Genomic DNA, 27,307 nt, shown 5'->3' on the forward strand with positions numbered 1-27,307 from the left:
CGTATGCACTGCCTCTGCACTTTTGGCGAAAGTCTTGTGTCATCTGCCCACTGCTCAAAGTAGTGGCCAAAATAACCGAGCCTGAAGCCGCTGTGGCCATTGTAAAGGAGTGTGCGAACACTGGTCAGAAAGCGCTCAATGGCAGGCGATGTCAAGTGAGCAAATATGGTGCTGTCCACGTGTTTGATGCTGTAAAAAGTCTATGTGCAAAACAAAGGTGACTGAATCCTGCAACCTAAATAATGAACACAAAGCTCCCTTTTAGCACATTTAATATATCTACTAAAGAAAAGTGTGGAACTTGCACCCTAAATGGCGATTTAAAAAAAACAACTCTTAACCCCCAAGCCCCTTATATTTACCTACAAGGACAAGCTGCTCAGTGCCTTGCATGCTTCAGCATTTCATATTTTTTTTTTTGCTTTCAATTTGACAAAATTTGACACGCTGCTGTGTTAGGCGCTGCCGCATCCGCCGCAAAGACGCTGCCAGGAGAGAGGCGTCATCTGGTGTCGCCCCCTGGGGAAGGCAGAAGGTTCCACGGAGGAGAAGGAAGGCCTCGGAATCTCTGCCGTCACCCTGGGGCCAAGCTTGCTGTGCTGCTGTTAACGAGGGCAGGGCCACTTTCCCGGCAGGGGGAGAGAGGCAAGGAAATGGGGAATGGGAGGGTGCCACGGGGCAGGTTCTGGGGGGAAAGGCAGCTCGCAGGCAAGCAGGGGATGGCCAACAAAACTGTGCAAGCGAGCATTTTGCGCACACAAAAAGGCAAAAAAAAAGGGCGAACCCTGAGTGCATTCCTACGTTGTCCTAAACTGACATGGTGGCAAGTGACACAGCCAACAAGCGGTAAAACAAAGGTATGCAGTGATAAACAGCGATCAGACAAGAGATGTTTTGCGCTGGAGCCAATGCTTCAACTGTCAGAACATTGGCTCCACCAACGAACCTGCCTTGTTCAACCACAGTTTGCTTCCTGCGAGTCTATTGTCTTGCTCGGATAGGTATGCAGCGTGGCACAAATTTTGGTTTGGTGGTTCGTACATCTCTGACAAGCACGAAAAAAGTAAGGAAGGATGACGCTGCTGTCTTTCACAAGCATCTTTTGAATGCTTGGAAATGTTTTTTTTCTAATCGTATATTTAACGCTTTTCTTTAAGGAGCTGATGAGAACAGAGGTCTTTTGAAAGGAAGCTCACTAAGTGCTCAGGCTTCGTTCATTCATTTAAACAGCCTTAGCTTAGCTTAGCAGCAAGCAGGGAGTGACGTGTGCATGAAGAGTGCAAGGATGTGCTTTGACGGCAGTGAAATTGGGAACCCTGATGTGCATTACTGTGGCAAACTCAATGATGCCCGATGGTAATGAGAACCTACACTGGCATGAAGTTACAATGTTACAAGTGTGCAATTTCAGAACACTAAGGCCTGATGTGACGCATTCTATGCCAAGCAAACCCAGGACCATCTACAAATGTTGCTGTGGCTGCAATGTGTCATTTGGTAGGAACCTTGTCAAAGTAGCAAGAACTAGTTCAGCCTGCTTTCGAAATTGCACACACGTATTGAAACCCTGTGCAACCACTCCATTCTTGTTTTCTTTTTCTGTATAGTACAACATAGTTCACATGTTGTCTGGCTTTCCTTCACTAGCCTACGTACAGTTTAATTTTTATGGGTGCCAAAGAACGCATACTACAGCATCTCACAAATGATGGATTTGCAATATGTGATCCCGGCTATCTAAGCGCAATCCAAAAGCCAATGGCCTGCTTGGCCAAGACGACGTGGTACTTCACCTTTACCTTGGTCCTAATGAGTTACGCAGTGGATGTGGTACATATCGTGGTGGTACACATGGTGCAGTAAAAAAAAAAAAGCAGTCCATGATGCAGCACAGTTTTCCCCCCCCACACAGCGCTGAAAACTGGTGCCATTGACTAACAGTGGTGAAAGCGCCCATGCATTTCAATATGCAGGTTGTGTGCACAGTGCTGCTTAAGCTTCAGCACATCCTACTGTCCTTCAGCTTAAATTTGGAAGGGTCCAGAGCATGTCGTGATCCTGCTGCAATGTTGTCCTGCCTCGATGCCCGTGCTCGACACAGTTCTCTTGGAGACTTGAGAAGCGTGCCAGCATATAAATTACAATCCCCTCAAGAACCTTGGCTCCTTGCGAGAGAATGACGAGGGAAATTGTTTGGCAGGCCAAAACGTGAAACCTCCTGTGCGATCCGAAATCCACCAGAATTGCTACGGTGTACAGTGTATGTTCTTGACGTAGTCTAATGTGAAGTGAAAACATCTACAGAGAGACAAGAAAAGTGGTGCCCTAGTTCCTCTAACGTGCAAGAAAGTCAGATGAGAGTGCAAGACACCTTGAACGTGCAGAACGAGGGCTGTTGGTCTAAAGTATCTGTCTAGGATGACAGGCAGAGTCAAGCTAACAAGCTAAATGACTAGCAAATAATGCTTCAAGATTGCATTTAAAGAAAGCCATCACACATCTCAACTAGCTTCTATAGTCAGGCCCATGCAATCTTAAATTAAGAAAGCTTTCTTGCAGAGGTTTGAAGATTCGACGAATTAAGTCAAAATGATAATGCATGAAACTCACTTTCAGCAACTGCATAAAAGTACAAACTTTTCAGCTTTTAAATAGCCACATTCGGTGATCTTGCGAACATGTATTATTGCCTTGCTCACATGCAAAACTCAGGCTAGCTTAACAATTAACAGGCCAGAAAGCTGTTCTTTGACTAATTTATGAGGCATGGCCTACATGGACTGGCATGTTTGGCAAAAGTTCTTTTAACATTATTTTTAGTACACTTCCAACTAATTTCACCTTTTCATTCAACTAAGGTCAGCTTTTCATGACACATCTCACAATGGTACTTACACCAAGCCCATTAAACAAAGTGAACTTTTAAATGCAGCACGCAAGGAAGCCAGGAGCATACACAAAGGGAATGCTTGCACGTAACAGGCCTCAAATGAAGGAAAATGAAAGACCATAAACTGAAACCCGGATGAAAGAAGGAACGTAAGGCAGGGGAAAGCAATGATGACATGTGAAAGAAAGAAGGTGCCTAGAAAGTGAAGCAACAGGGAATGTGTGCAGGAACAGAGGCTAGGATGAGCAAGCAAGCCAAGCAGCAAGAAATGCTAGCAACCCCCCAAATAAGCCAAGCCAAGACAAGCCAAACCAGGAAGAGGGCAGGGTAGCCAGCCGCAGAGCAGAGAAACAGTAAAAAGGAGGGGAAAGCCTACAGACCTGCCGGAGTATGGTCCTGATAACCTCGCACTACAGCGGCGTAGCTCGACAACCCTGCGCGCCAAAGACACACACACACATGGGGTCTGGCGATTAGGGCACGCCGTTCTAGCAAGGAAGACACAAACAGCAGCAGAAGGCACACAGCACTGCTTCCAGACTGCGCACCCCTCATCCAACACAAGTTCCCCTCCCCCCATTTTCTCTTTCCCCACCACATTGTCACTCCATGTGTGCGCCCCTCCATCATTCTTTATCACGAAGCATACATACAAAGTGAACACAAACACAGAAGAGGCTTAGCTGAAGCAGTAAGTCCTCTTTGTGCTAGTGTTTCTCAAATGGGCAAAGATGTCTTGTCAGCATGTCACAATGAATGGAGAAATAGATACATGTCTTCAAAAGAATAGCTCTAATGCACTGAGAGCAGTTTACTTTCATTTAGTTTCCAAACAGTTTGGTTCATTCCGGCTTGGCTACCTCTAACTTCCTTGCCTCATTAGGTACCACTCTAGTGACTTTTTGTATATTGGGACTAAACTCCACTGCAAACAGCTGACATGATTGATTAAGATACTTTGATTACCCTGACAAGCATACATTGGGAGATAGAAGAACACACCAGTTGAATCCAATAAAATGCCATAAATTGTGCAATTCACTGGCAACATGAAACATGATCACCTGTCAGCTAAAGTGAAAGTGGCACAGGCAACGAAACATTGAAATTTTGCAATACAGTGAACAATTAGAGGTGTCAACTATGCAGTTTGATGAACCAAAGAAAAAGGCACTGAACTGTAGTCAGTACTTGTGTATTGGTCGGCAACATTTTTACAAAACTGGGTTTTAAAGACAAGCTGACATCCACCTATTTGAAAGCCTGATCCATGCACAGTGCTTATGGCAAGCATTTCAAGTATTTCTGAAGCAGTACTTTCAATGAAACCAAATGACAAACTGCTGCAGCTCAACTCGATTTCCTTAACTAGCTATGAACTCACATGTGTAGTGCACAGCCACATTCCTGGAGATTTACATCACATTATTCAACATCTTGCCACTGCCTAGTTAACATGAATATGCACACAAACCCAACAGCGAACTGAACCGACAGAAGAGAAAAACCCCACCACCGAACCACATAGAATAAGGTACTATTGCACTTGCAACGCAAACACGCAGAGCTCACGCCTAATGGTCAACACTTGGAAAGGGCCCTCCACCAAGCAAAACAAATAATAGCAACCAAGAAGCATGAAAAGGCAAGGTGCACAGTAGATAAGAATATGCTGAATCCTGTAAAACTGAATTCAACTTAAACAAATTCGTGCATCAACTTTACTTAAACTTATCTAACTGACCATCAGTATAAGGCCCATTCTTTTCACAGCATCTTGCTTCACGAAATGCGCAAACACTAAAGACAAAATTTGTTAAGAATCGCTGAAGTATGCAACATCTTCCACTGCACTATGCAAAATCTCTTCCAAGTGATTTATGCTATATCCTTTAAGGTATTATTTAAGTGCACAGTACATATTTTCCTGGAACTGACAGCCTGCTGCTAATCCTATTAAAGCGACTGGTACGATACGTACCCTAGAAAAGTTTATCACATATATTATTGATTCAGGGCATTGGTTCTCGGCTTTAGAACCAATACCTTTTTTTTTGTACATCAAGTGCATTCACACACATGCTTCATGTTAACTTGCAGGCGAAGTTGCCGAAGTTCCTTAAATGTTGCTCCACTTCAGTTCAATGCAGAAGTGACCTGTATATGCACAATGACCTAACTTGCATGCAAGCAGCAAAGTTCATTTTGCGTTCATGAAAAACACCTCGGCCACTCCTGCTTGGTACCTAGGACATTTCTTGACCTGCTTCTCACACGGCGTCGTATCAATGCGACACATTTGTCGGTTGAAAGAGATTTGACGGAAATAACGCACGACAAGGACGACTACAATGCTGTGTCTTTTACCCTGCGAGTCTGGCTTGCGTGGCGCCGGAGTTGGCTGAGAGGCTCCGTGCGCGGTCGCTTGGTCCGAGGCTGCATCGCCAGATTGCGACGGTGGTGCCGTTGTGGCTTCGCGACCGTCCAGCCTACGAGCCACAGACATGCATTCCATTACGGCAGCCCACTACTTGGGCTACAAGAGAACGGCAAAACGCTGGTTTCCATCTACCACAGACAGATGACAGAGTGGCACTACACCTGAACTTTCCTAATCAACAAGCAGCACTGCATCGGACTGGCTTCTGGCATACCCTAGAGTGCATTTGACATGCAGTATGCAATGCCGAATAGCTATGAAAGCGGTGCAGTCGTAAATGTTTCGCGGGGTACTTATTTTACATTTGCGATGCTTTCCACAAAATTACTATGTACACATAGCAGGTCAGTTACGTTACATTTGCCAGTTGGGGAATGCAGCACAAGGAAGACGGAGAAAAAGAAAACGTAGAACACTGAATAAATACTTCACACAGATAGTTTTCACGCAATCTCCTGAACACAGCATCTCGCCATGCTAGTACCCGAACTAGGTGGCCACGACGACGTCAGCGCACCATACTACCAAGCGTACATCGGTTCGCTTTTCGATGGACAACTTTTCACCAGATTATCCCGATTATCGTTGTCGTTGGGTGCAGGATATGCTTTTAGTGCACCACTAATGTCGCATTTTCTTGTTTATGGAGCTTCTCGACTTGCTAGTTCTGCCAAGATGGGGGCCACAATGACTTCAATGCAATCTATATTGCAAATACGACAAACTAATGATTTATCCAACATTGCGCTCTCAGTAAAATTACGCTTTTGTCGCAAGCAGGTTGCATAAATGTATCGGTCTGCTCGTCTGGTGGTGAATAAGTACGCACCCAAGTAATAAACGCATCTGCCTGCAAGATCTCGTGCAACATTGACCCCCAACTCCAATTTTTCTTCAAGCTTAATGAAATATTTTATGGTCGTGAACGCAAGCAGTAAGAAGCCTTTAGTCTGTGTAGTGTTGCGTAATCTGTCAAACTGCAACAAATTTTGAGACACTAAACTTCCTACGGTCTCGCCCGATCCCATGATGCAGAAACTACAGTCATCAGGCAACTGGAATGGGGAACCAGAAGGAATACTCCCCCTTGTTTGAATGCATAATCTGCTCTCACTACTTATTGCTCGACAAATCGCTAGCCTTCACTGCACCGTATGCAAGTTGGTGAGACAGTATATTTCGGCATTTCCAATAAATGTAAGTGGTTCCAAACAAATTATACGCAATTCATTTTACAAATTATGATATTTACTGGAAAAGATTAGTATTAGAGATTGCTCTCAATGTGCAAGCATGCTCTGAAACAATGAACACAGGCGACAGGGTTCGTAGCAGTCTCAATTGATGAAAATTCCAAGGGTTTTCAAGAACTTTTGACATCAATTTCAATGACTTCAAGCAAGGTTGTGTGTGGCGGCTTGAAAAAAAGAGTAATGTCTTCGAAACAAGCTCATCTTTATTGAAAATGAAAGGGAAGTAGGACATACAATGTCTTGAAATGCTAGGAACTTGCACACTGAATGTATTTCAATTTCTTTGCACTTTTACAGGCTTAGTTTGGTATCAATATATAGGCAATTGCACTTATTGCCCCCTTTTTCTGTTTGAGAGCCTGCAATAGAGTCTGCTTTCTAGCAGTCCGCTATGAAGTGCATCACAAACTTCTTGCAGTTCTTTTCCCGTTATTGAACCTCTTGAAGTTCCTGCCATTTTCTCTCTTGCAGTCTTTCCGAGGTTGTTTGATTTCAAGATGCAGTAGAACCTCATTCATACGTTTTGGAAAAATGCATGAAAGAATGTACTAACCCGTAAAATGTACGATCAAAAGTTAAAAAATTCTGCAGATTAAACTGTAGTTGACAACTACGTAATGTGAAGTGTTGCAGTAGGAGACCTGACAGGTGCCAATCTGGTAGAGCCGGACACGACATGCGTACTTGTTTTTGCAGCTTCGGCAAGGTTATGTTCGCCCTCTGCAAATTCAGCTCGACTCCAGTACTCCCCAAAGGTTTGAGCATGAAGCACAAAACTTCGAAAGGTTGCACAAACATTCATCCAAACTGTTGGAAAGCCTCTTGAACAATCAAAGGCTGTGCTTTACTTCCTGCAGAAGTTTGGTGCACTCATTGTTTAGAGAATCCCAATGATGCTTGCACAACTAGTTTGCAGCGAAGAGGGGGCATCCGTCATGAGGTACATGTAAGACCTTGAGCACCGGCAACCGCAATCCACACAAGCCTTGCCAAAGGGTGCCTTGGTGGTCACCATCAGAAACTTGGTACTCCATTATAAATGGGAACACATCTTTTGCACTTCGGCAGCCTTGCCTTTTGCAAGGCTAGCTAATGTTCATTTCTTCAAGGGGAGCATGAGTTCTTTTCCATCCTCGAAGTCAATGTTCCCCAAGAGGCTTACAATTTTTGCAGTTGCCGATAGCACCAAGCACTCCACAAGCTTTCAAGGCCTTCAAGGTCCTTTCCTAAAAATAATGTCAGCCTTATAACCTTGATATTCAATCAAAAATGGCCCCAATACCATGGTGATCTTCGAAGAGGAATGTGAAGTTTTCCTGGCACAGGCGAATACCAGCAGGCAAATCCCGGCAGGCATCAGGCACATGTTGGAATGCCACACAATTTGGCAAGCTGGCACTTCATTCCTGCACTTTGCATGCACTTGCTCACATGCATGTTTGCATGCACTTGTTCACTGGCAGGGGACACGAAAAGTCAACTGTGGCTTGAAAACAGGGTATCCAGATCCCATTTGCTGGCAACAAACCCTGCCCTGTAGGTGTTAAGTCCACAAGTGCAAAACTCCAGACAATAAACTCGACTGTCTTGCGGGTGGACCTTGAATAAAATGTTCGAACAATTTTACATTTATTTGCATAAATCTAGGTCCAACCTAGACAGGCTGACCAGTTCTGCCATTGGCAGACTGTCCCCAGGGCATCCAAAAAATTTTCTTGGGATGTCTTCCAGTGATGTGTCCTGCGAGGCCGCGTGGTAACTCATGGTATCAAGCTCGGATTGCAGGTACTTGTTTAACGGCTTCTCATACAGGACGGCATCACAGCCGCACCGTTCTACTACATCCTGCAAAGACAAGAGAACATGTGGATGCAGGCTGTGACAGAGAGGGACGTACGCACATTCTTTTTCCATCACGGCAGAATGCTCTCACAATTTTACTGCCCGAAAACATTTTTTGGAGCTGCTCACCTGTGCGCAAAGATGAACTGCACGAGCAGCCAGATGCCACCATTTTGCAAGTCCACAACACACTGGCATAGGTCACAAGTTTGTTCTACATGCATGGCTCAAGTCCGACGACACTCAAGGCACGGCTCTGCAAGGTCGCTCATTACCCCTTTTTGAATTAATAAGGTGCCATGCCTAACATTGCCTCGGAGATGCTGCAACCTCCTGCTAAAAAAATTCATTGTGCTGCCATGCTTCAACATCCAGCAAAACTGATTTTTAGCTTCGCACTATGGTGGTAGCCAGTATAGGCGTCAACTTGCTTCGCCAAGTTTATTGCTGCATGCACGTGGCCGCACTTGTGCACTTAATTAAGATTCAGCATTGCTGTGCCTGTCATTGAGCTATGAAGGGTAGAAACTTGGGCATGTTGGTAGTTCATGTTTAAATAAGAAGAGTGCAAGATTGCTGGAAGTCAGCGCTGTGTGTCTATCTTCGTTTGTCCCAGTATCTCGCGCTGGTCTTGTTTGAAAACTGCCATTGAGTTGCAGGCACCATGAAAACCTTTCTACTTTGCCTCTAATCTAAAAGCATTACGGTGGGGTGCTCACTCGCGTGGCTCCCCCGAGCCATTTCTCTACTCACAGGCAGTTGCTCACAAAGCAACGATAGTGCCATTTGTGTGTTTTCATAAGATGTGAAGGAACTGATCATATCTCGCTTAGCGATAGTAAAAATTGATCCTTGCAAGTTTCTCACTCCCTTCATTTTCCTGGCCAATGTGCAATCGCCGAGTTTTCTTGCAGGCACTCGCATGGAATGCCTTACATTAGCTATGGCCATGCGTCCTGGGGCCGCAATCTAGCAATCCATTTCATTTTCCATTATCGGCTTTCGTCATTGGTTTGAATCTGGTTCAGAGGTTGCCACACAATTGTTCTAGCTACATTACAATATTTCAACCCTGTTTGGAAGTAGTTCTGTGAATTTTACTGTATCTATTAAATTATGCTAGTTTATCCACATAAGTGTATAATGCAAACAAAAATAATGGTCAGTTTAATGTCACCTAAACATTGTTTAAACTCTAAAAATAAGTAATTTGGAATAACTAACCTGCAGTAAAAAATTTTGACCCTGGTGGGACACATTTCTCGACAAAATTGTGACCCGCGCAGGGTAAATGGTAGCTGCCACGTGAGCTTGAATGAAGTTTTTACGAAGTTTTTATGTTTGCAACATGTTTCCCGCTTTTCATACGAATTGAGCACAAACTCTCCAATGGAAGTTTTACAACTTGGGCTGCATGCTGAGTAATCAAAGTTCAAGAGGTCTAGAGCAATCCACCACTGAAACATGCGAGGTACAGCCAGGATTACTGAAAATTGCATGTTCCTGCCACACCGAAAAACTTGGGACAATTTTCTCAACGACCCGTGAACCATGCTTCACATCGAGCATGGCACAGAAGGGCACAGCGAAAGAATAGCGGCAGCCCGCCACAAAACAAATGCACGATGGCACAACTATCGGATGGCATTGACTTTCGGCCACTACAAGGTGACCCGACATTAAGCCAAATCCACTATGCCTAGCCAAAAGTAACATTCAATGGCTTTCAGTGACTGCTCCCACAGAGTAATGGAAGCCACTCTCGAAGGCCATGCCTTTGTGTACTGCAAGCACCAAAAGCGATTGCAGGAGCCAGAAAAGCGCCATGGTTGCCATGTTCTGGACACTACCTTTATGGCATTTTAAATATCACGGGCTTTTAAAGACTGCTACGAACTCTGGTCAACCCCAACCATGCTGCTTTAGGTACTCCAAATCAATAGGTTAGCAGTCAGTTGCAGACTACCTGTGCTGTTTGTACAAGGTACAGTCACCACCCTCGACAGGATCCAAGTTGTAGACGTACAAGTAGCCGTCCTTGGTTGCCACAAGTACCCTGGGTATTTTCTGAATTCTGCAAGCAAGGAGAAACAAAACATTTCCATTCAATACAGTTGAACCTTCGCATAAACAAAGATATAAGAACTTAAAACTGTTTTTATTGCTGTTATCAGGTTGTCAGAAATGTATGCTCCTTGAAAACCTAATGTAACAAGTATTTGTGTCAGGCTTGATTGTACAGCAGAATCTCGTTACAGCGAACTTTGCGGGACCGCCGAATTTATTTTGAAATATCGTAGTACTGAAAAACCATTATTTTCATGTCAGCAATGTTACACAACAACGAAAATTATGTACCTTTGCAGCAGATGCACGTATTAGTATGCAAATAATAAATGAAAACGCTGCACACAGTTTGACTACAATTTATTGCTTGAAGCAGTCTCATCTCCTCCTGGCAAGTAGACAACAAGCGTTGCAGGACGAACGCCTCCACATCCTCGACCTTCCTGTGAACATCATAGGGGACATCTTCACAGGGCCCGTGGATGATCTGGTCTTTTCTAGAAAATCTAGAACATGTGCTGGAAACTGTCTTCATCTTCGTGCGTTGATCCAGTGTTGAAATCATCTTCATCGCTACTGCAATCTTCTTGCTCACGCACTTTATTCACAATGTCTTTGCTGGTGAGCTACGCAGATGTGGCCGCCGCGCTGTCGCTGTCAGTGTAATCATTGAAGGTCACTGTGGTGTCTACGGGAAGCTTCTCTAAGCTCATTCCGCAGTCCTGGCTTGAGCTCCTCTGTGTCCTAGAAGTCTTGTGGTGTAGATGAAGCCTTTTCAATAGGCCTACCTTTTGCCAGCAGTTGCTGGTTGTGCTTACCTTGACGTTCCACGACGACCCTGTAAGTATTTCTGCAGCTTGACAGATGTTGACCTCTGTGGGCAGCTTCAGTCGAATGTTAATCAGGAGGCGACGCACAAGATGCTTCCAAAATTCGGCCTTCATGCATCTGATGATGCACTGGTCCAAAGGTTGGAGCATTCAGGGGCATAAATTTAAGTTGCACATTGCTCAATTGCATGTTTACTATATGTGCCAAGCAAATGTCAACAATAAGAAGAATTTTTCTGTGTTTCTTCTTCATAGTGTCATCGAGCTACAGCAGCCACTGCGTGAACAATTCTTGTATCACCCACGCTTTCTTGCAACGAGAATCTTTTTCAAGCAGAGCAGCTTAGCAGACTTGAGTTTTTCCATGTGTGTGGAGTTGTAGATAAACAGAACTGATATGCGGAGAAGTGATTTTATGCGAAGCATACTAGCCGCACAACCACGCTCTTCCTTGCTGCGCCGCGCGCGGCCGCGTAGCTACCATATGACGTCATAACAGCTGCAAAAGCGGAGGCTCAACTCATGCGCTCGCTTGCGGCCGCGTAGCTACATAGCCGGGTCTCAGCTTGTGCGCTCGCCTGCATGAGTTGTTTCTTCGTCTAGCCGAACCAAATATAGCCAAGCAACAGCAGTTCACCAGGCTAAACAGTGGTTCAGCAACTAAAATAAAGGCTAGTATGCTTCGCATCCTGGGCTTAACCTTAGCTAAGCCACAGCCATTTTTCTTTCCGCCCTTGCACTTTCCACCTTAAAGTTCAGTTTTATCAGGCAACAGCTGATAAAAGCATGCCGTTTGGTTGGCGTTGAAAACGTCCAGAGAGAGAGACTCAATCTCTTGAAAACGCTCATTCCGCCAGGCAACTGCACTCTTGCAATCTGCTGCCTTTTCTTCGCCACAAGCAACCTGCCAAGCAATGCCATTCCTTTGCTGGAAGCAAAAAAACCATCCGGCACTTGCATCAAAACCAGAGATATCAAAGGCGACTGCGAACTGTTGCACCTTCTCTTGAATAATAGGGCCTAACGAGCTCACATCGTGTTGTCTGGCATTCTTAAACAATGCGAGGATGGCATAGTCGACGTTAAGGTAGTTGCCAAGCCACAAGCGTTTTCTTGAGGGATCCAGCTGTAACTAAGTAATTTTAAGATACTGTCCAGATCCCTGAACATCGCTGCTATTGTTGACGGTGTGATAGCATGCTCCCTGCAAAGGTCGACTTGCTTTTTTTCCAGCATTCAGCTGCATTGGAATGTCCCCATTTTCTTTGAGCAAAAATTGGCGTCGCTTCTTTCTAATGCGGGGCCGTGTAGGTGACCATATGCAATGCTCACATTGATGCCGATGCTGCAAATGATGATTGGTGTAAGCTTCAGGGACTTGGTACCGAGACTTTAACGGAACTTCGTATTAATGAAGCACCTTGGTGATTGCGGGAGTACATTACATACGTTATTCTGAAATATTAGGTGATCTGAAATTCGTAGTCCTGAAAGTCGCTTACACTGAAAACAGGCATTTTGGCGAGGAATTAAAAAATAATACGTCTGAAAATTTCATAATCTGATGTTTGTAGTAACATGATTTTATTGTAGTATTATTTGATGTGTATTCAATTATAGAAGTCTTTGTTCAAACTTCAATAAAATGAGCACTTTTATTAGGTGTGTGCGAATATTCAACAACTTTGAATGGTAGTGAACTAACGCATGTTTAATATTTGTATTTGGTTTGAAAATAATGTACTAGAAAATATTCTTATGTTCAATAAGATATGAATATTAAATCAATACAGTTAAACCTTGATACAACAAAGTAGATAAAATTGGTAATTTGCTTTGTTATACTGAAATTTCGTTAAATTGAAATTTCCCCTTTTATGTAATAAGCACTCACCGATCGATGTTCTTTTTTACATGGAAAGGGCTACAGGATTTTCTGAACTATCAGGCAATCCAAAAAAGCAATTTTTAATTACAGAAAAATTCACTGTTGAATTTGAGAGTCAGAGCCAAAATATGCGATTTCATGCTGTGTCGATATCTTCACGGTACGGATTAAACGAAGTCAGCCACACTTTCACACCCACTCCACATTCGTGGTTGATAACCTGGAGTGTGACGATCCATGAAAATTGCCGACAGTTGGGAGCAAATGCTGCTTCTACCTCTCGCTTCGACGAGTCCAAAATGAGATTGCGTAAACTCAAGTACTGAACGCATGGGAAGACAACGCACATGATGCCATGTAATCTCGGCACGCCCACTCTTTGCACACAGGGCAGATTACCTCTCAAGCAGGACACGCCGTCGACACATGCGCTCAGCCACAGCTACGCTATAAAAGGAGATGCGTATTGACCTAAACAAGTAAATAAGCGCTTATATACTTCAGAAAATAGAATGTGTTGACCACTGTGTACGATGGACATGGGTAGACCTAGGTTTAAAATGGAAATTTGACCTCGTAGTGTTCCAACATATCGCGAAATCTACAAAAACTGAGCTGTGAAAGGATGCATTAGTGGTCCAAACTGATTCAGTGTTTTTTTTTTTTTATTGTCATTTAAAGGGTACTCAAACCACTGAGCTTGAAAATTTGTTACACAATGGAAGCTGTGTACCAGTCTACAATGCAGACATACATTTGGAAGAATGTTTTTAAAATATGCTGTAATATCCAAGTTAGGAGCACTTGATTAATGTTTCTCATGTGCTCTTGCTACCCTCCCCACAGCAGATCTTGGTCCTCACTGCACTCTTGCCAACTCCATGCAGTGAAGCAAAAACTACAGGTCCCATCAACATGCCGAGAGGCGCCACCCGCTGCTCACCCCTAAACACCCTCTGTTGACTGAATGGACACTCCAAGAAAGGTTCACGGGCTCAAGCAAAGAGGCTCAAGCAGTGGCTCAAGCATTCATGTGTCCGCCTGGAGCGAGACAGTTGCGGTGGCCGTGGCAAGGAATGTGAAAAACAAACAACGAGCAAGAAACATTGCGCTTTGAGGGCAACGTGGAGGACTATGTCAGCATCTTTTGCGTGAATCACTTTCATTGCACGGCTTGGCAGGGGAATCTACGCAAAATAGCAACAGTGCAGGCCAAGAGCCAACAGCGGCACTTTCATGGACAGCTCGCATGGTGACAACTTATGAAATGATGGGTGGATGGACAGAATACTTAATTCTGTGGATATCACTATAACAGCCTTTCAAAAAAATGAGCGCTCTACCGTGGTCCCCTGAAGTTTGTTATATCGAGATTTCACTGTACAGTGCACGAACAGACTGACAGGGAAAAGCCAGGAAAGGAGCGTGTTCCTTTTTTTTTAAATCTGAGGTGTCTCCGCAGCACGTAGTTCTGCCCACGGAAGCGAAAGACGATCGTCGCTGTATATTGTGCATTGCGCGTGTTTACATATATGCAAAACGAAATGTCAGGCAGTTTAGGGGCCCCTTCAAAGGGTGGAAGGGCGTAGACGCCATGGGTGCTTACGTGCTGAGGCAGCACACCGTGCGCACCCCGCTGAAGGGGAGGTGGACCGTGGCAAACGACCGGCCCTGGTTGAACACGTCGGTCACCTGCGTGGGCAGGTACGAGGCGCTCTGCATGAGGGCCTTGCCCAGGTAACCCATCCAGGTGCCGGGCTCCTCGGCCACCTTGTTGGCCTCCTTCGGGTCCTCGAGCTTGAAGATGTGCACCGTCTCGAAGTTGCTCGACGCACACAGGAATAGCGAGTCGGCGCTGAACGCCAGTGAATAGATGTCGGCACACCTGCACATGGCGAAGATCGTCAAACATTGCTCAGCCCACTAATGCTTGACAATGGGCTCTCACCCGGATATCTCAAGTTACTGCTGTTCCACATGGGAGAGTAGCTTGTCCATAAACTAGGCAAGGCAAGGAACGAACTAACGGGTAACCGGAACCATGGACAGCATTAGCAGATTTTTAACTTGTGAAGCAGCGCTAAGTACCCAACATGAAGTATAATAAATGGACAAGACGCTCGCAACTATGCTTTACTTTTTTTTAAAAGCAGCATTCACATATAAACACACACACACACACACACTGGCATGCACCATCGTGCGCCGGTGTGTAAATATTTTCATTTCCGCACACAACTTTCCTCGTTTCCGAGAAGCCACAATCAACTCACCGCTTCATGCCTCTCCTGAATTCGTACAGCTTCTGTCCGTCAGCAACGCAGAAAACTCTTATGACCGTGCCCTGCAAGAGTCATACAATTTCTTATTATCTTTGGCTTTCTAAGACAATGACAGATTTGAAATGGTGCTGTGCACAAACCTTCGTGGAAGCTGTTGCAATCAGTGTACCCGTAGAGTTGAACGCGAGGGCGGCCAGTGCACTGTTGTGGGCAGGGATCATCACCTTGGCTTGCTGAAAAGAGAGCACAGGTTGGTATTGCTCATGGCAGTGAACTGTAAAGTAACAGTTTTTGCAGAGTGGGCCACAGAAGCTCGATAACGTGAAAAGTCAGATCTGCATGTTGAAATTATCAAATGGGTGGGCTATAACATGTAGAGAAACTGTGCACACTATGGCACAATGGCTAAGTTATCGCCCTGTAACAAATAAAAGTTGGTGGAAATGCCTGTCCCACACTTCTCGTCAGCAAGCAACAGTTAAATAATGTGCCACAGAAGATGAGAAAAACTACACGACAGCCACAAGAAAATGAGGTTTACTCGATTGCATAGTAAGCCTTGCTTGAATATGGCTTAGGTTTGCATGCAACCATCGTGTGCAACAACAACCAGAGGATAGGAGTTGAGCAACAATGAAGAACGAACCAGGTTGAGTGCGTCGAAGATCTGGACCTCGCCGAAGTTGTCTGAGCCCGGGTAGGCCAGGTAGCAGTTGTCGCTCGAGGGCGACAGGGCACACAGGCCTTTCGTGTTGGGAGGCGTCTCCCGGATCGTGTGCAGGACCTGCGACCATTTCCCGTCCTAATTTGCAAGGAAGAAAATCCACGCCGACATGAACGACACCCGTCTTCTTCCTCCACCACACAGAATGCCGCAGGTTAAAGTGGTGCAGCGGATTAGTTGCTGGCCAGGCAAACATCCTGGGAGAAGGGGGACGATCTCCAAGATGGCAAGGAACGGCGAAGCCTTGCTGGTCAAGCCATGCTGCTTGTTTTGCGTGGGCTCGAAAGCAGGGCAATTTGGCCAGACATGCAGCTCTTGCACTGTTGACTTACGCCAACGGAGGCATGCTTTCGCCAACACTTTTATCGGGAAGAGAGTGTGAAGTGCACGCCCTTGCAGATCAGTAGTACGGCCCTGGACAGCCAAGTTAGCCGAGAGCTCACGATTACAAAGTGCAGCTTGGGATGCGGGAGGCCTGTTTCATCTAATGCCATGCAACGTACCTCAAGTTACACAAGAACAAGCTCCACAACAGTTGCTGCAGCTGTACACGGGGAACAACTTCAGTGTTGGCATGCTCTGCGCTGCAGCATCTTCGATGCATCATCACTGTGGCGCAATGTTTGCGCAGTGTTAAGCGCATGCGTAGCAGTACAAGCGTGCAGGTGCTGTTGCAGGTTGGCGGCAGACACGGCCACAGCAGCAGCGACATGCAGGAATGTCAGCGAGCGTGGATCAGCAAAAGCCAGAAGCCTCAGAGCACAATGGTCAGTGGCTACTAGGTAGCCACTCCTCGGGGGTGCGTGCAGGGCCCACCTTTGGCAGTTCATGTTCTCACAGAAAGGTTGTTTGGGAGGACCTTTTATGGATGTGAGGGAAGAAATAGGGATAACCCATCCTGCAATTTGTCACAGCAAAGCTGTTCAGGGGAGTGTTGCAGCCACTATTGCGTGCCCAAGGACGGCACGGTGTGGTGTGCTCAGTATCAATCTGCAACTGCGTTGCAGTCGCAAATTTTCATTTTGAAACGTAATTATCATAAATTATAAAATAAAGTTAGTCATACACAGTAACGGTAACTATACATTGCCAACGACACTATATGAATCTCTGGTATTGTGTCTCTTGAAATACCAAAATGCCAGAGGACACTGCCATTAAAAAAAAAAATTAATGCCCTAGCGGTGTTGAGTGGTCGTACTGTACACAATTTTCGATACTCAGCTAGAGCTCGGGAGACGTGTGCCCATTGTGATGACTGTCGTGCACACGTATTTGGAATCTATGGTACCAATAACATGAACTTTATGAACGGCCCCACACGCATTGCACACTGCAAGTGCAGGAGGACAACTGGGGATGCAATGAAGGCAGGCTAGCTGCAGAGAAGGACAAAGTGATGCTAGCGAGCATGGAGCGTGTGCCAAAAAAAAGTGCACCTGTCTGCCCGCATGCAACAGAAGACGAGCACTAGTGACAACACTGATTCAAAGCGGCAGAAAGCAACAACACGAAGAGTCAGCCTGTATTCTCTTTGTCCCCTCCCCTGCTGCCACTCGCAACTATGATGTTCTTAATTGTATCCTAGTAACCGCTGTTATGCAGCTTAAGAAGAGACAGTTTAAATTTGCCCAGATAAGGTATTTTTACCAGCTGATTTCACAAATGCAATTATTCTTTTCCTATGATAAGTATTTCGTATGATGCCCAAAATAGGATGTTCTTTGTTTAGGGCATAATTCGAGAATTATTCTTTTCCTATGATAAATATTTCGTATGATGCCCAAAATAGGATGTTCTTTGTTTAGGGCATAATTGGAGAATTAACATCGACTTGCACGGTAACATACAGCACATGGAATCAATTCTGAATGTTCACAATGTGTCGTAAGCTATAAATAATCGTTTTAGGTTATTTTGAAGTGAAGTCACTTAAGCGTCAAAATATCCCACCTTGACAACAGAAAAATATCATGTTGGGCATTTCTTATGACCAAGTTTGACAACCTATCACTTCTCTTCAAAATGCCCTAAAACGATTTATAGCTTTGGCACACTACGCACATTCAGAATCGATTCCGTGTGCTGTACGTTACCATGAAAGCTGCTGTTAATTGGTTAATTAGGCCCTAAAAATGAACATCCTGTTGTGGATATCATAAGTATTTAATATATGAGGAAAATAATTGTACTTCTGAAATCGGCTCATAAACTCATTAACTGCAAATTGTATCCAAATTGTCTATAAAATGAAGCTTTTTAAGGTGCCCCGTCCTGCCTTAAGCAGGAAAAATAAAGAATGTCTGTTTCACCCGAAAAGCAAAGTACTGATAGCGACAGCAAAGTATTAGACAACTACACGCATCAAGAGTCAAGGTGTAGTAGCTCTGGCAACAACTGGCTAACAGCAGCGGTACTACCCATAAATTGAAATTACTGAACAAACTTTCCTAGGCAAAAAAAGAAGGGGGGGGGAGGGGGAGTGAACAATACCCAATAGGTGACGTCCCACTGTGCCCTTCAGCAATGATGGCTCCCAATCAAAGCAATGGAAGCAAATCTCCGAGGCCATGCTTTCGCAATACTGCAGGCACCGAAAACGATTGCAGAAGCCCGAAATATGCTGCCACAATGTCGAAATGAAACTACTAATGTGCAGTCGCATGCACATACCTTCATGTCCCGAATGTTGTGTATGTAGAGGCTCTCCTCGAGGCACACGACGAGGCGCGCCCGGTTGAGCCGCACGGCCAGTATGCTGTTGCTGTAGGAGTAGTTGCAGATCTCGGACTCCTTCTTGAAGTGGCACATCTTGAGCTTGCGCATCGACCCAGCGCTGACGAGGGACACCAGGCTGGAGAGAAAGAGCCGCTCGACCAGGGCCATGCCTTCCTCGTCTGCGTGGAGCGTGCGTGCCGGCAGAAACGGTGACGCCCTTGTCGGCACAAAGTGTAGATTTCTTAAGAACGCACTGTCGCATCAGTGCCAATGCTCTTGCTGAAGACTAACTGGTAATGAACTTAGTAATGAAACTGGTAACTTGGTGATGAACATTTTAAAAATTGTAAGAGCACATCTTAAGGCGGGTAAAGTGCACATAGAACACGGACAGCGAAAAGAATGAGGACATACAGAGCGCTGTGTGTCCTTGTTCTTGTTGCTGTCCACATTTGACGCACACTTTTCCTGTGTAAGATATGTTCTTGCTACTTAAAAATGCTCATTACCAAGTTCGAAATCCTTTAATTATTCGGCCTTCTCGCCTGTTGCCTTGGTGATAGACGACAAATAGACTGACAGTGTCAACCATTGCATGTTAGCATTGTGTACTAGATTTGTACTAAGTTCATTCCACTGTTTTCCTTTCACTAACCTTCAGGTGCCTGTACTTTGACACTCTTATGACTAATCGCACTTTATAACGTCCTTTACTCCCCCTTTATGCAATACTCATGGGTCACTCATACTCACTCAGCTGTCGCAAAATATACTCGATTTAATTAAAGGCAGAAGGACTCCATTTCTTCTTGGTACAAGCAGAAAGAAAAAAAAGACAGAAAAGAAAACTAACAAGCACTCACCATTTTCGTATATCTGCTCGAGCTTGTCCACATTTGCCAGAGAAAAAAACTTGTATCCCGACTGTGTCCCGACCGAGAGTGACCTTGAAGAAAGAAGCAAGTTCCCTTTATGTTGATGGCCAAACTAAGCAAAACCTCAAAGCTGCTTTTAGACAAGCGAGATCAGATAAAAGCAAGCTTGCACATGGCATTTTCCATTCTTTTTTGTCATTGTACAACTTCGCAGACACCCTGGAATGTATGAAGCGAATTTTTTTTATGGAAACGGATAAGCCGCCCCACATCATTTGTAATCAACAGCACGCACTCATGAGTGGCATCTCTGAACATAAATGTATGACATAGAAAACAAAGGCGCAAGGACTGCAATGCTTCAACAGCAGTTGCAACTCATGCCGTCATGTTCAAGTCAGTAGCAGGCCATATCCTAGTGATGCACAGAAATCTCTGAATACCACGTTCAGTATATCTTCTACAAGTGTGCAAATAGTACTTTTGAGACTAAATCGAATAGTGCCAGACAGCAATCAAATATAGAATAATTTGTCAAGATTGAGCAGCCATTTCCCACATTATTATAAAGCACTTCACATCTTAGTACATTAAGAACATTAGAAAGCTTATGTCATTACATTATGAAGCATTCATAACAAACAACTGGAATCTCAGACGAGGGTGAATGATAATGGTTTAGCCCAAAATGTCTGGTTCCCTGAGCTCCGCTATGTAACTATCTACTATGGCTGCCAGGATGACATTTATCAAACTTGTTCACCAATTTTATGTTTGATAGTGCAGAATTTATTTTATTGTTCGCCATAAAAATGGAGAAGGTTAGTGGAAAAAAAGTCACAGGAGCAGCTTAAGGATGCCTAACCCCAGAAAACATGGGGTTTATGACAATGCAGCTCCCAAGTCTCATTCTGTAATACACAAACACCACAACTACAGTATCACAGTATCACATACAAGCACAAACTGAATACAGCACTATAAATACTTTTATAGTATGCTTAACAGGAATTATACTACATAATAAGATACACTTGATTTAAACAGTGCATTTACAATATTTAAAAGCTATTTTGAAAAATACTCATACATATGAATAGCAACCATTACATTCATCATTGGAAGTCTTGAAAAATTTGCATACCCATAATATTCCTTTCAATATCTGGGTTTTTCATTCACTGTGCATCTACTGTTACATCTACTGGAACACAGGGTGCCTTCTCTGCACACAAGATGACATGCAGTGTTTAGTGGCGAAAGGGCCAGATATCGCCAAAGAGTGCCATGCTAGTTGCAACGGGTTATCAGTGAATTTTTATTGAGATGGAACAATGAACTTTGATAGGTGGATGAAACATGGCTGCAGAATGGCCTAACAATCAGTCACTTCACGTGCGCAAAATTTACAGGAATTAAAATAATGGCAAGGAAGGTATTACGACTATAAAATACATGTTTACAGTGGGATGCTACACTAAAGTGAGTTAGCGATAGGAGCAATACCGCCTCACCAGGGCCCTTAAATGCAAGGGCCCGGAGGCAATGTGATCCACAAAAACTATTGAAGCAGCACCTTGTGAGAGGGTATGCTACGAATGTCTTGGGCTGATGGCATGTAGCACAACATAGTATACAACGTTTACAGCGAAGCTGTTAGACTCTAGTTGGTTGGGATTTTTCATGTCCAAAAAAAAAATTGAAAAAAATATGTGCATACCTCTTTTCGAATTGCGCATGCAACACACAGCTCAGTATTCATTTCAATAAAGAAACAGCACAAAACAAGTGTGAAAACTGCATGATGGATTCCACAGTCTTTGTACACCAAATTCTGAAGGAGTAGCCCTTAACTGCCTTCTAGGGCAGTTAAGCTTTCCCAATTCCAACTTCAAGAATGAAAAAGTTCAGCCTAGTGACAAAAGCAAGCGAAGTCAGACTAAGAAGAAAGAAGAGCTGGCAAGATGCTTCTTGCGGGCGAAATCTTAACACCAAAGATTCACAAGGAGGAGTGGATAGCTGATTAAGGCAAAGTGGACGAAATGTCAAAACAGCGAGCCCCAGATAGCAAGGGATACAGCTGATGATCTGGAGATGTACACGACATGTTCACTCACTCAGGAGCAAGGCTGGACTTTGTGTGCACAACTTGGGTCAGTTTTCAGAAACAACATGTTGACACAGAAGTGGCCGGCCATAAGCTGCAGTTGAAAGCGTAGCTGAAAGATTGCCAGTGACAAGCCGTGGGGGCAGCGGCAATCAAATAATACCCTTCCAAGTGCATTCACTAGAACCGGACCCTTACACGTCCTTTGAGAAGCAGCTGAGTAACATTCAAAAGACATTAGTAACACTGTGGCTACTTGTTGCTGGGCTAGCTGGTTTATGCTTAATATAGAGTAACAGGGCGTGAAACAAAGTGAAGCAAAAACAGGACCAGAGACGGCATCACTCTCAACTAAGTTTACTCGGAGCAGACAGGTTCACATTTTATAGGGAAAGTGCCAGCATGCACAAACAAGGCGTTTCCGTGGGCCGATTGCAGTGCGCAAGCACATTTGGGCCTTGCAGTCAAGCCAAGGAAACAAGATCGTAAAGTGCGTGCTTGTTCCAACATGCAATCAATTTTAGCACTGCACAGAGCAACAGATGTATCAGCGATGTAAATGAGCCTTTGATTATGCCTCCATTGACTCTCATACGAACTGCAGCGCATAAGTAAATGCGCAGCAATCTTATTCCTGGCAAGAAGCTCGCCCAGCCTCGCCCCGTCATTTGTGCACCGGTCTGTTTGCCTGACATCCCGTTCCAACCCTGTATTGTCTTGCGCCACGCTGGAGCATAAGCACCGCTGTCAGTTTCAGTGTCAAGAGCAAGACCGACACACCACTGACATAACACCTAGCCAGAACTTTTATTCCAATGGTTATAAAAAGCAATTGAGCGTTTGCCTGTGCTTTGTTCATGCTCAAATTTTGCAACAGCATTGCACCTTCTGTTCCGCATTGATCAATGAAGCACTTCGAGTATCCGATTGCCTGCCTTGTCCCAAATGAAATTAAAAAGTATCGAACAAACATCTTGGTCTCTGCAAAGCAAGTTAGACATGAACAGGTTCCGCTGCCTTTTGCCAGCTAAAGGTTTGTTGGCGAGAGGCATAGCTTGCCTATTGGCAAGCTACGATTGCTTTAACGATGCTGATCAAAAATTTTATCTTACTGTGGAATTTGAGCGAAAAACATGGCCACTGTAAAAGTTAATCTTAATGTAGGAGGGATAGTGGAGAATGTGGTGGGGGCAATGCAGGAGAATGGTGCCAAGTTTTGGGAAAACGTGGATGTTAATGATCCCGACTCAGTCACTGAGGGTTTTATATCGCTTGGTGGGCTAGTAAGAAGCAATTTGCATTAAAACAACACGCAAACCCTGTGTGTGTTTACATGTTGCTTTCGATGCTAATGAAGACTTTTTCCGATTACTGCGATTAGTACTATTCCAGAGGCCTAGCTACAAGGGCATGCAAACTCTAGTTAAGCTCAACCTCAGTTATAGCCTCACCATAGTTGCAATTAAGTCCCCAACTGCAGCTTATCGATTTTGGCTAACAGCATTCTTGCTTACTAGCCAGGGAAAAATAAAAAAAGAATAAAAAGACCAGTTGAACTGGGCCGATATAACGTGAAGCTATTCCAACCTGTTTTTATTTCACATCTGCCATTGGCCCTTTGTGATAGGTCAGAATGGTTCTGGTCCAGCCCATACGGTTGGGCGTCATTCCCCAGTGGGCGGAGCCCAAGCTATTTTGACCTATCACAGAGGGCTAATGGCCAATTTGAAATAAAAACAGATTGGAATAATTTTCCTTTATACCGACCCTGCTTCATTGCTTTATCGCCAGCTTGTATTGACAGTCTACAACTGGTTTTAACTGGTCACAAGCCAAGAATTGCACAATAATCCAGTCAGACCAGCTGACTGCTTGCCCCCGGGATGGCATGACAACAGATAAGAGTCAAAAAACAACAGTGGCAGTGTCTGAAGCGTGGTGACAAACTTGCTTGAGGAAGTTGCTGCACCACTAAAGTATATGGATAACCGAATCGCATGGATAACTCTAACCCGTCGCTCTGTTCTACGTACGTAAACAGTTCTCTTACATTTCCTAGGTATACTTTGTGGCGCAAAATACATTTCTGGAAAAGGGACATAAGAAAGGGAGACAGTATATAAGTATGTATGTACAGTATGACAGCATACAGTATGACAGTATGTATTTTGCGCCACAAAGTATACCTAGGAAATCTAAGCACCAACTTGCCCAAGAAGAAGTCCTTTTGGGCAGTTCTCTTACACTGCCATTTTACTCCCCTGCCCACCTCCCACCAATGACCACTGCTCAGCTGTCAGCAGACTGCAGACGACAGTTCCAGTGCATTCAGTGCTAAGTTTCATTCAATTGCTGTGTTTGAACAAACAACCATTCCCTACTGGTAGACAGAAAGGTGGGCGCATGATCGTGAGTAGAGGGGGGTTTGCCGCAACCGAATTTGCGGCAAACCCCCTCAAGCGAACGTCTCTGCAGGGTTTGCGTGCAGTCCAAAAGTCGCCGACAATGGGCCGCCGTCAGGCACGGGAGAGAAAATGCAGCGCGAGAACGGTCGCCCGTTGACAGCCGACCTGCTTGCCGTGCCTATAGCGCCTTTCTTTCAGTCAAGGACTTCAACGACGGCACAGTTTCGCCCCGTCGTCGACTCGACGATGACGCTACAACGGCGCAGTGCGAAACGAAGCCCCTTCTGCTGCCAGAAGCCCATAGCCAATAGCTTAGAGGGAGAATGGCTCTTGCAAATTCTTGCGCGAAGGACAAGCAGCCGCAGCAACTTCGAGTGAGGCTGTCGCAAGGTTCGCGTGTTTTTGTGTTTTTTTTTTCGGAGCTGCCGCGTTAAGTCACGCGATATACAGAGCAGCAGGTTTTTTTTTTCTTTCTTCTGTGTGCAAGTGCGCGCGCTCCGTACGCACACACAACAAACCACACGTCGCAGACGGCAGCAGGAGCAGCAGAAAGGGCGCGATCGCGGAGCTGGGTACTGGAGAGAGTGCGATAACAGCTGACCGTCGCTGACGCATCGGAACGGGAAACGGACGCGGGACTTGCGACGACCCGTCTGTACCCGGCGGAAAGAAACAAAGCAACACAAAGAAAGTCCCGTGCAGTCTCTTACATCAGCCCGCAAATCGCGCAAGGGCGCTGACATATGACAGATTAATAACGCGGGCCTATCGAGCAGCGCTGCTGGCTCGTTTCAAGGCTAAGGGCTTCCGACGGTTGCAAACTGAGCGGGGAGGGGGCTGCTTGCTGCTGGTGGCGAACCGCACGAGACCTTGGGCGCAGGTGCAAGACGACCGCGGAGACTTGGCCGAGAGAAAAGGACCCACCGATGTGGCGCTGTCCTAGTTACCTTGGCCACTGCCTGCGGCTGGGATTGCCCTTCGCCCGAGCGATTCAGCTGTTCGGGTTGTTGCAAGCAACGGATGGAAGTGCGGCTGGGGAGGGGAAGGGAGCGCGGGGCGACAAGCCAAAGCGAGCCCAACGATTCACAATGCCGAGCGAGAGTGGTGCTGCGCGGCTATGGAAAACGCGCGCTGCAAAACGGTACACAACGCTCTCCCTTGGCAGTCAACAGAAAAAGGGGGAAGGAGGGGAGGTGACTTGCTTTACTGATAACACGCAGCGGAGTTAATCGATGCCGCAGCAGTGTTTGCCTTTACTCATCCGAGCGTTCGACGAGGGGGGAGCGAACCTCAAAAGAAAAGCGCCGAGCGAAAACATCTCTTGGGTAGCAGATGCGCAAGCTACACAGAAGGCAGCTCGTCGCGGGAGGGAGTCCAAATACGGAGAGCTTCCCTCGCGAAGACGGGTCGTAGCAGGCTTGCCAAATATTCACGTGAAACAACCGACGAGCGACTGGGCTACCAAAATGCAGCAAAAAGTGACACCTCTGTCACCGCTTGCGGTTGCACAAGTCGCGGAAGGCCAGACGAGCCAAGAAAACAATAAGAAAAGAGACGCTCAAAAACTTACGTGCCGTCTTGGTTGAAATTCACGTACTCAATGTATGGGGTGTGTTCACCCCCCTCCGCGGCTAGATTCATGAGTCCGCCGACGCCGTACTTCACTCCCTTGCTGATAGTGTTGAGGTTAGTGGCTAAACTTTGCATGGACGCGCAAACATCGTCCCACACAACAAAGGTGCGCGCTGTGCAGCAAGCACCACCAAAGCAGCCTCCGTCAGCTGAGAGTTGTGTATGGCTGATGGCTAATGGCTACGACACAAAACGCCAGTCCGATACGCAGTCGCTCATTGGCTCGCGCGACGTTGATGTCACTGATCCCGTTGGACGTCAGTCGTTCCGCTGACAGCGACACCCGTCGCCAAAAGAAGTAGGCGTCTGGCCTTCGAGATTGGACTACGCCGTCTTAATCTCTAAGGCCACGCTAAACATTTTCTCCCTTTGTGCTTTCTTCACAGATGACAGCATCATCGCCTCGATGAACAATTGTTCTGAAAAAGCTTTAGCTTGCGCCAACTCCGACGCGGCTCATTCAAATACATGTAAAACGCAACAACTTTTTTTCCGAGATAACCCCTGGACCGATTTTAATGAAATTTGCTGCAAAGTTAAATTCTAGTGACTGTTGGCAGCGGAATTTTAATTAAGGGCCTAAATTTAGTTACAACAATTTTTAAAAATTCGAAAGTTTAAAAATATTGAAGCACGAAGTTTACAAATTAATAGCGCTGCATCAAAAAGAGATATCCCGGTTCTGTAAACTGGATCCACTCGACCATTGAAAGCGGGGAAATTTGATATGTGATTTTAAATCTTACGTGAGTTTTTTACCTTGTATACAAGGGTTCTGCAAACGCTGTATGTGAATTTCTTACTTTGTATACAATGGTTCTGCAAACGCTGTATGTGAATTTCTTCCTTGTATACAAGGGTTCTACAAACGCTGTATTTCCATATTACTTTTCTTTTTTAGATTAATGTAGGACATGTCAATTTTTACGCGCATGCCGTTCGTGACTGAGAAGTACCGGGCTCGCAGCGTTAAAAAAAAGGAAATGCGGACAACACAGATATGACGTTTATTGTTGTGTGGCAAAATATGACTCAAAGGGGGTAAACATTTCTTAGAGTGTATTTATGTTTCCTAGTAGAACCGGGGTAGTGTCAGCCAGCGCCACCACTCACAAACCTTGGCCGCGGATGTGGAACATCCTTTCTGTCACAGGCGTCACGAGAACGTGATATTTTTGGATGAAGGTAAATAACCGGTCAATAAACCCACACATTATACCTGAAGGTATCAATGTGGCCGGATGCGAGACCCTCGTTAAGTAATAAACGAGAAGAAGGCTATGGGATCGTTCCCCCAGCTGCGGCAAGTTGTTTTTATATCCATTAATATATCGTTTCTTTATCATTTACTAAG

General features: G+C 45.2%; 1 protein-coding gene across 6 annotated transcripts in view; it reads right to left on the minus strand.

Annotated features, from left to right (window-relative positions):
- Atg18a (Autophagy-related 18a) overlaps window positions 1-26,136 on the minus strand; it is a 35,409-nt gene extending 9,273 nt beyond the window's left edge. For 2 of the 6 annotated variants that reach the window (XM_065427697.2, XM_065427693.2), the window contains exons 1-10: window positions 25,892-26,136; window positions 19,798-19,880; window positions 18,890-19,113; window positions 16,139-16,294; window positions 15,633-15,725; window positions 15,484-15,554; window positions 14,817-15,095; window positions 10,392-10,499; window positions 5,258-5,379; window positions 3,271-3,324 (exon numbers count right to left, since the gene is read on the minus strand). In XM_065427697.2, the coding sequence (XP_065283769.1) occupies window positions 3,271-3,324; window positions 5,258-5,379; window positions 10,392-10,499; window positions 14,817-15,095; window positions 15,484-15,554; window positions 15,633-15,725; window positions 16,139-16,294; window positions 18,890-19,113; window positions 19,798-19,880; window positions 25,892-26,028 (1,327 nt within the window). In that variant the 5' untranslated portion in view covers window positions 26,029-26,136. Of the gene's footprint in view, window positions 1-3,270; window positions 3,325-5,257; window positions 5,380-6,768; window positions 8,429-10,391; window positions 10,500-14,816; window positions 15,096-15,483; window positions 15,555-15,632; window positions 15,726-16,138; window positions 16,295-18,889; window positions 19,114-19,797; window positions 19,881-25,891 lie in introns of those variants that run through there. The other 4 variants (XM_065427698.2, XM_065427696.2, XM_065427695.2 and 1 more) reach the window with 3 other exon arrangements.
- Between the last annotated feature and the right edge of the window lie 1,171 nt (window positions 26,137-27,307).

The sequence above is a fragment of the Dermacentor albipictus genome, chromosome 8 (assembly GCF_038994185.2).
Source record: "Dermacentor albipictus isolate Rhodes 1998 colony chromosome 8, USDA_Dalb.pri_finalv2, whole genome shotgun sequence".
NCBI classification, from domain to species: Eukaryota; Metazoa; Arthropoda; class Arachnida; order Ixodida; family Ixodidae; genus Dermacentor; species Dermacentor albipictus.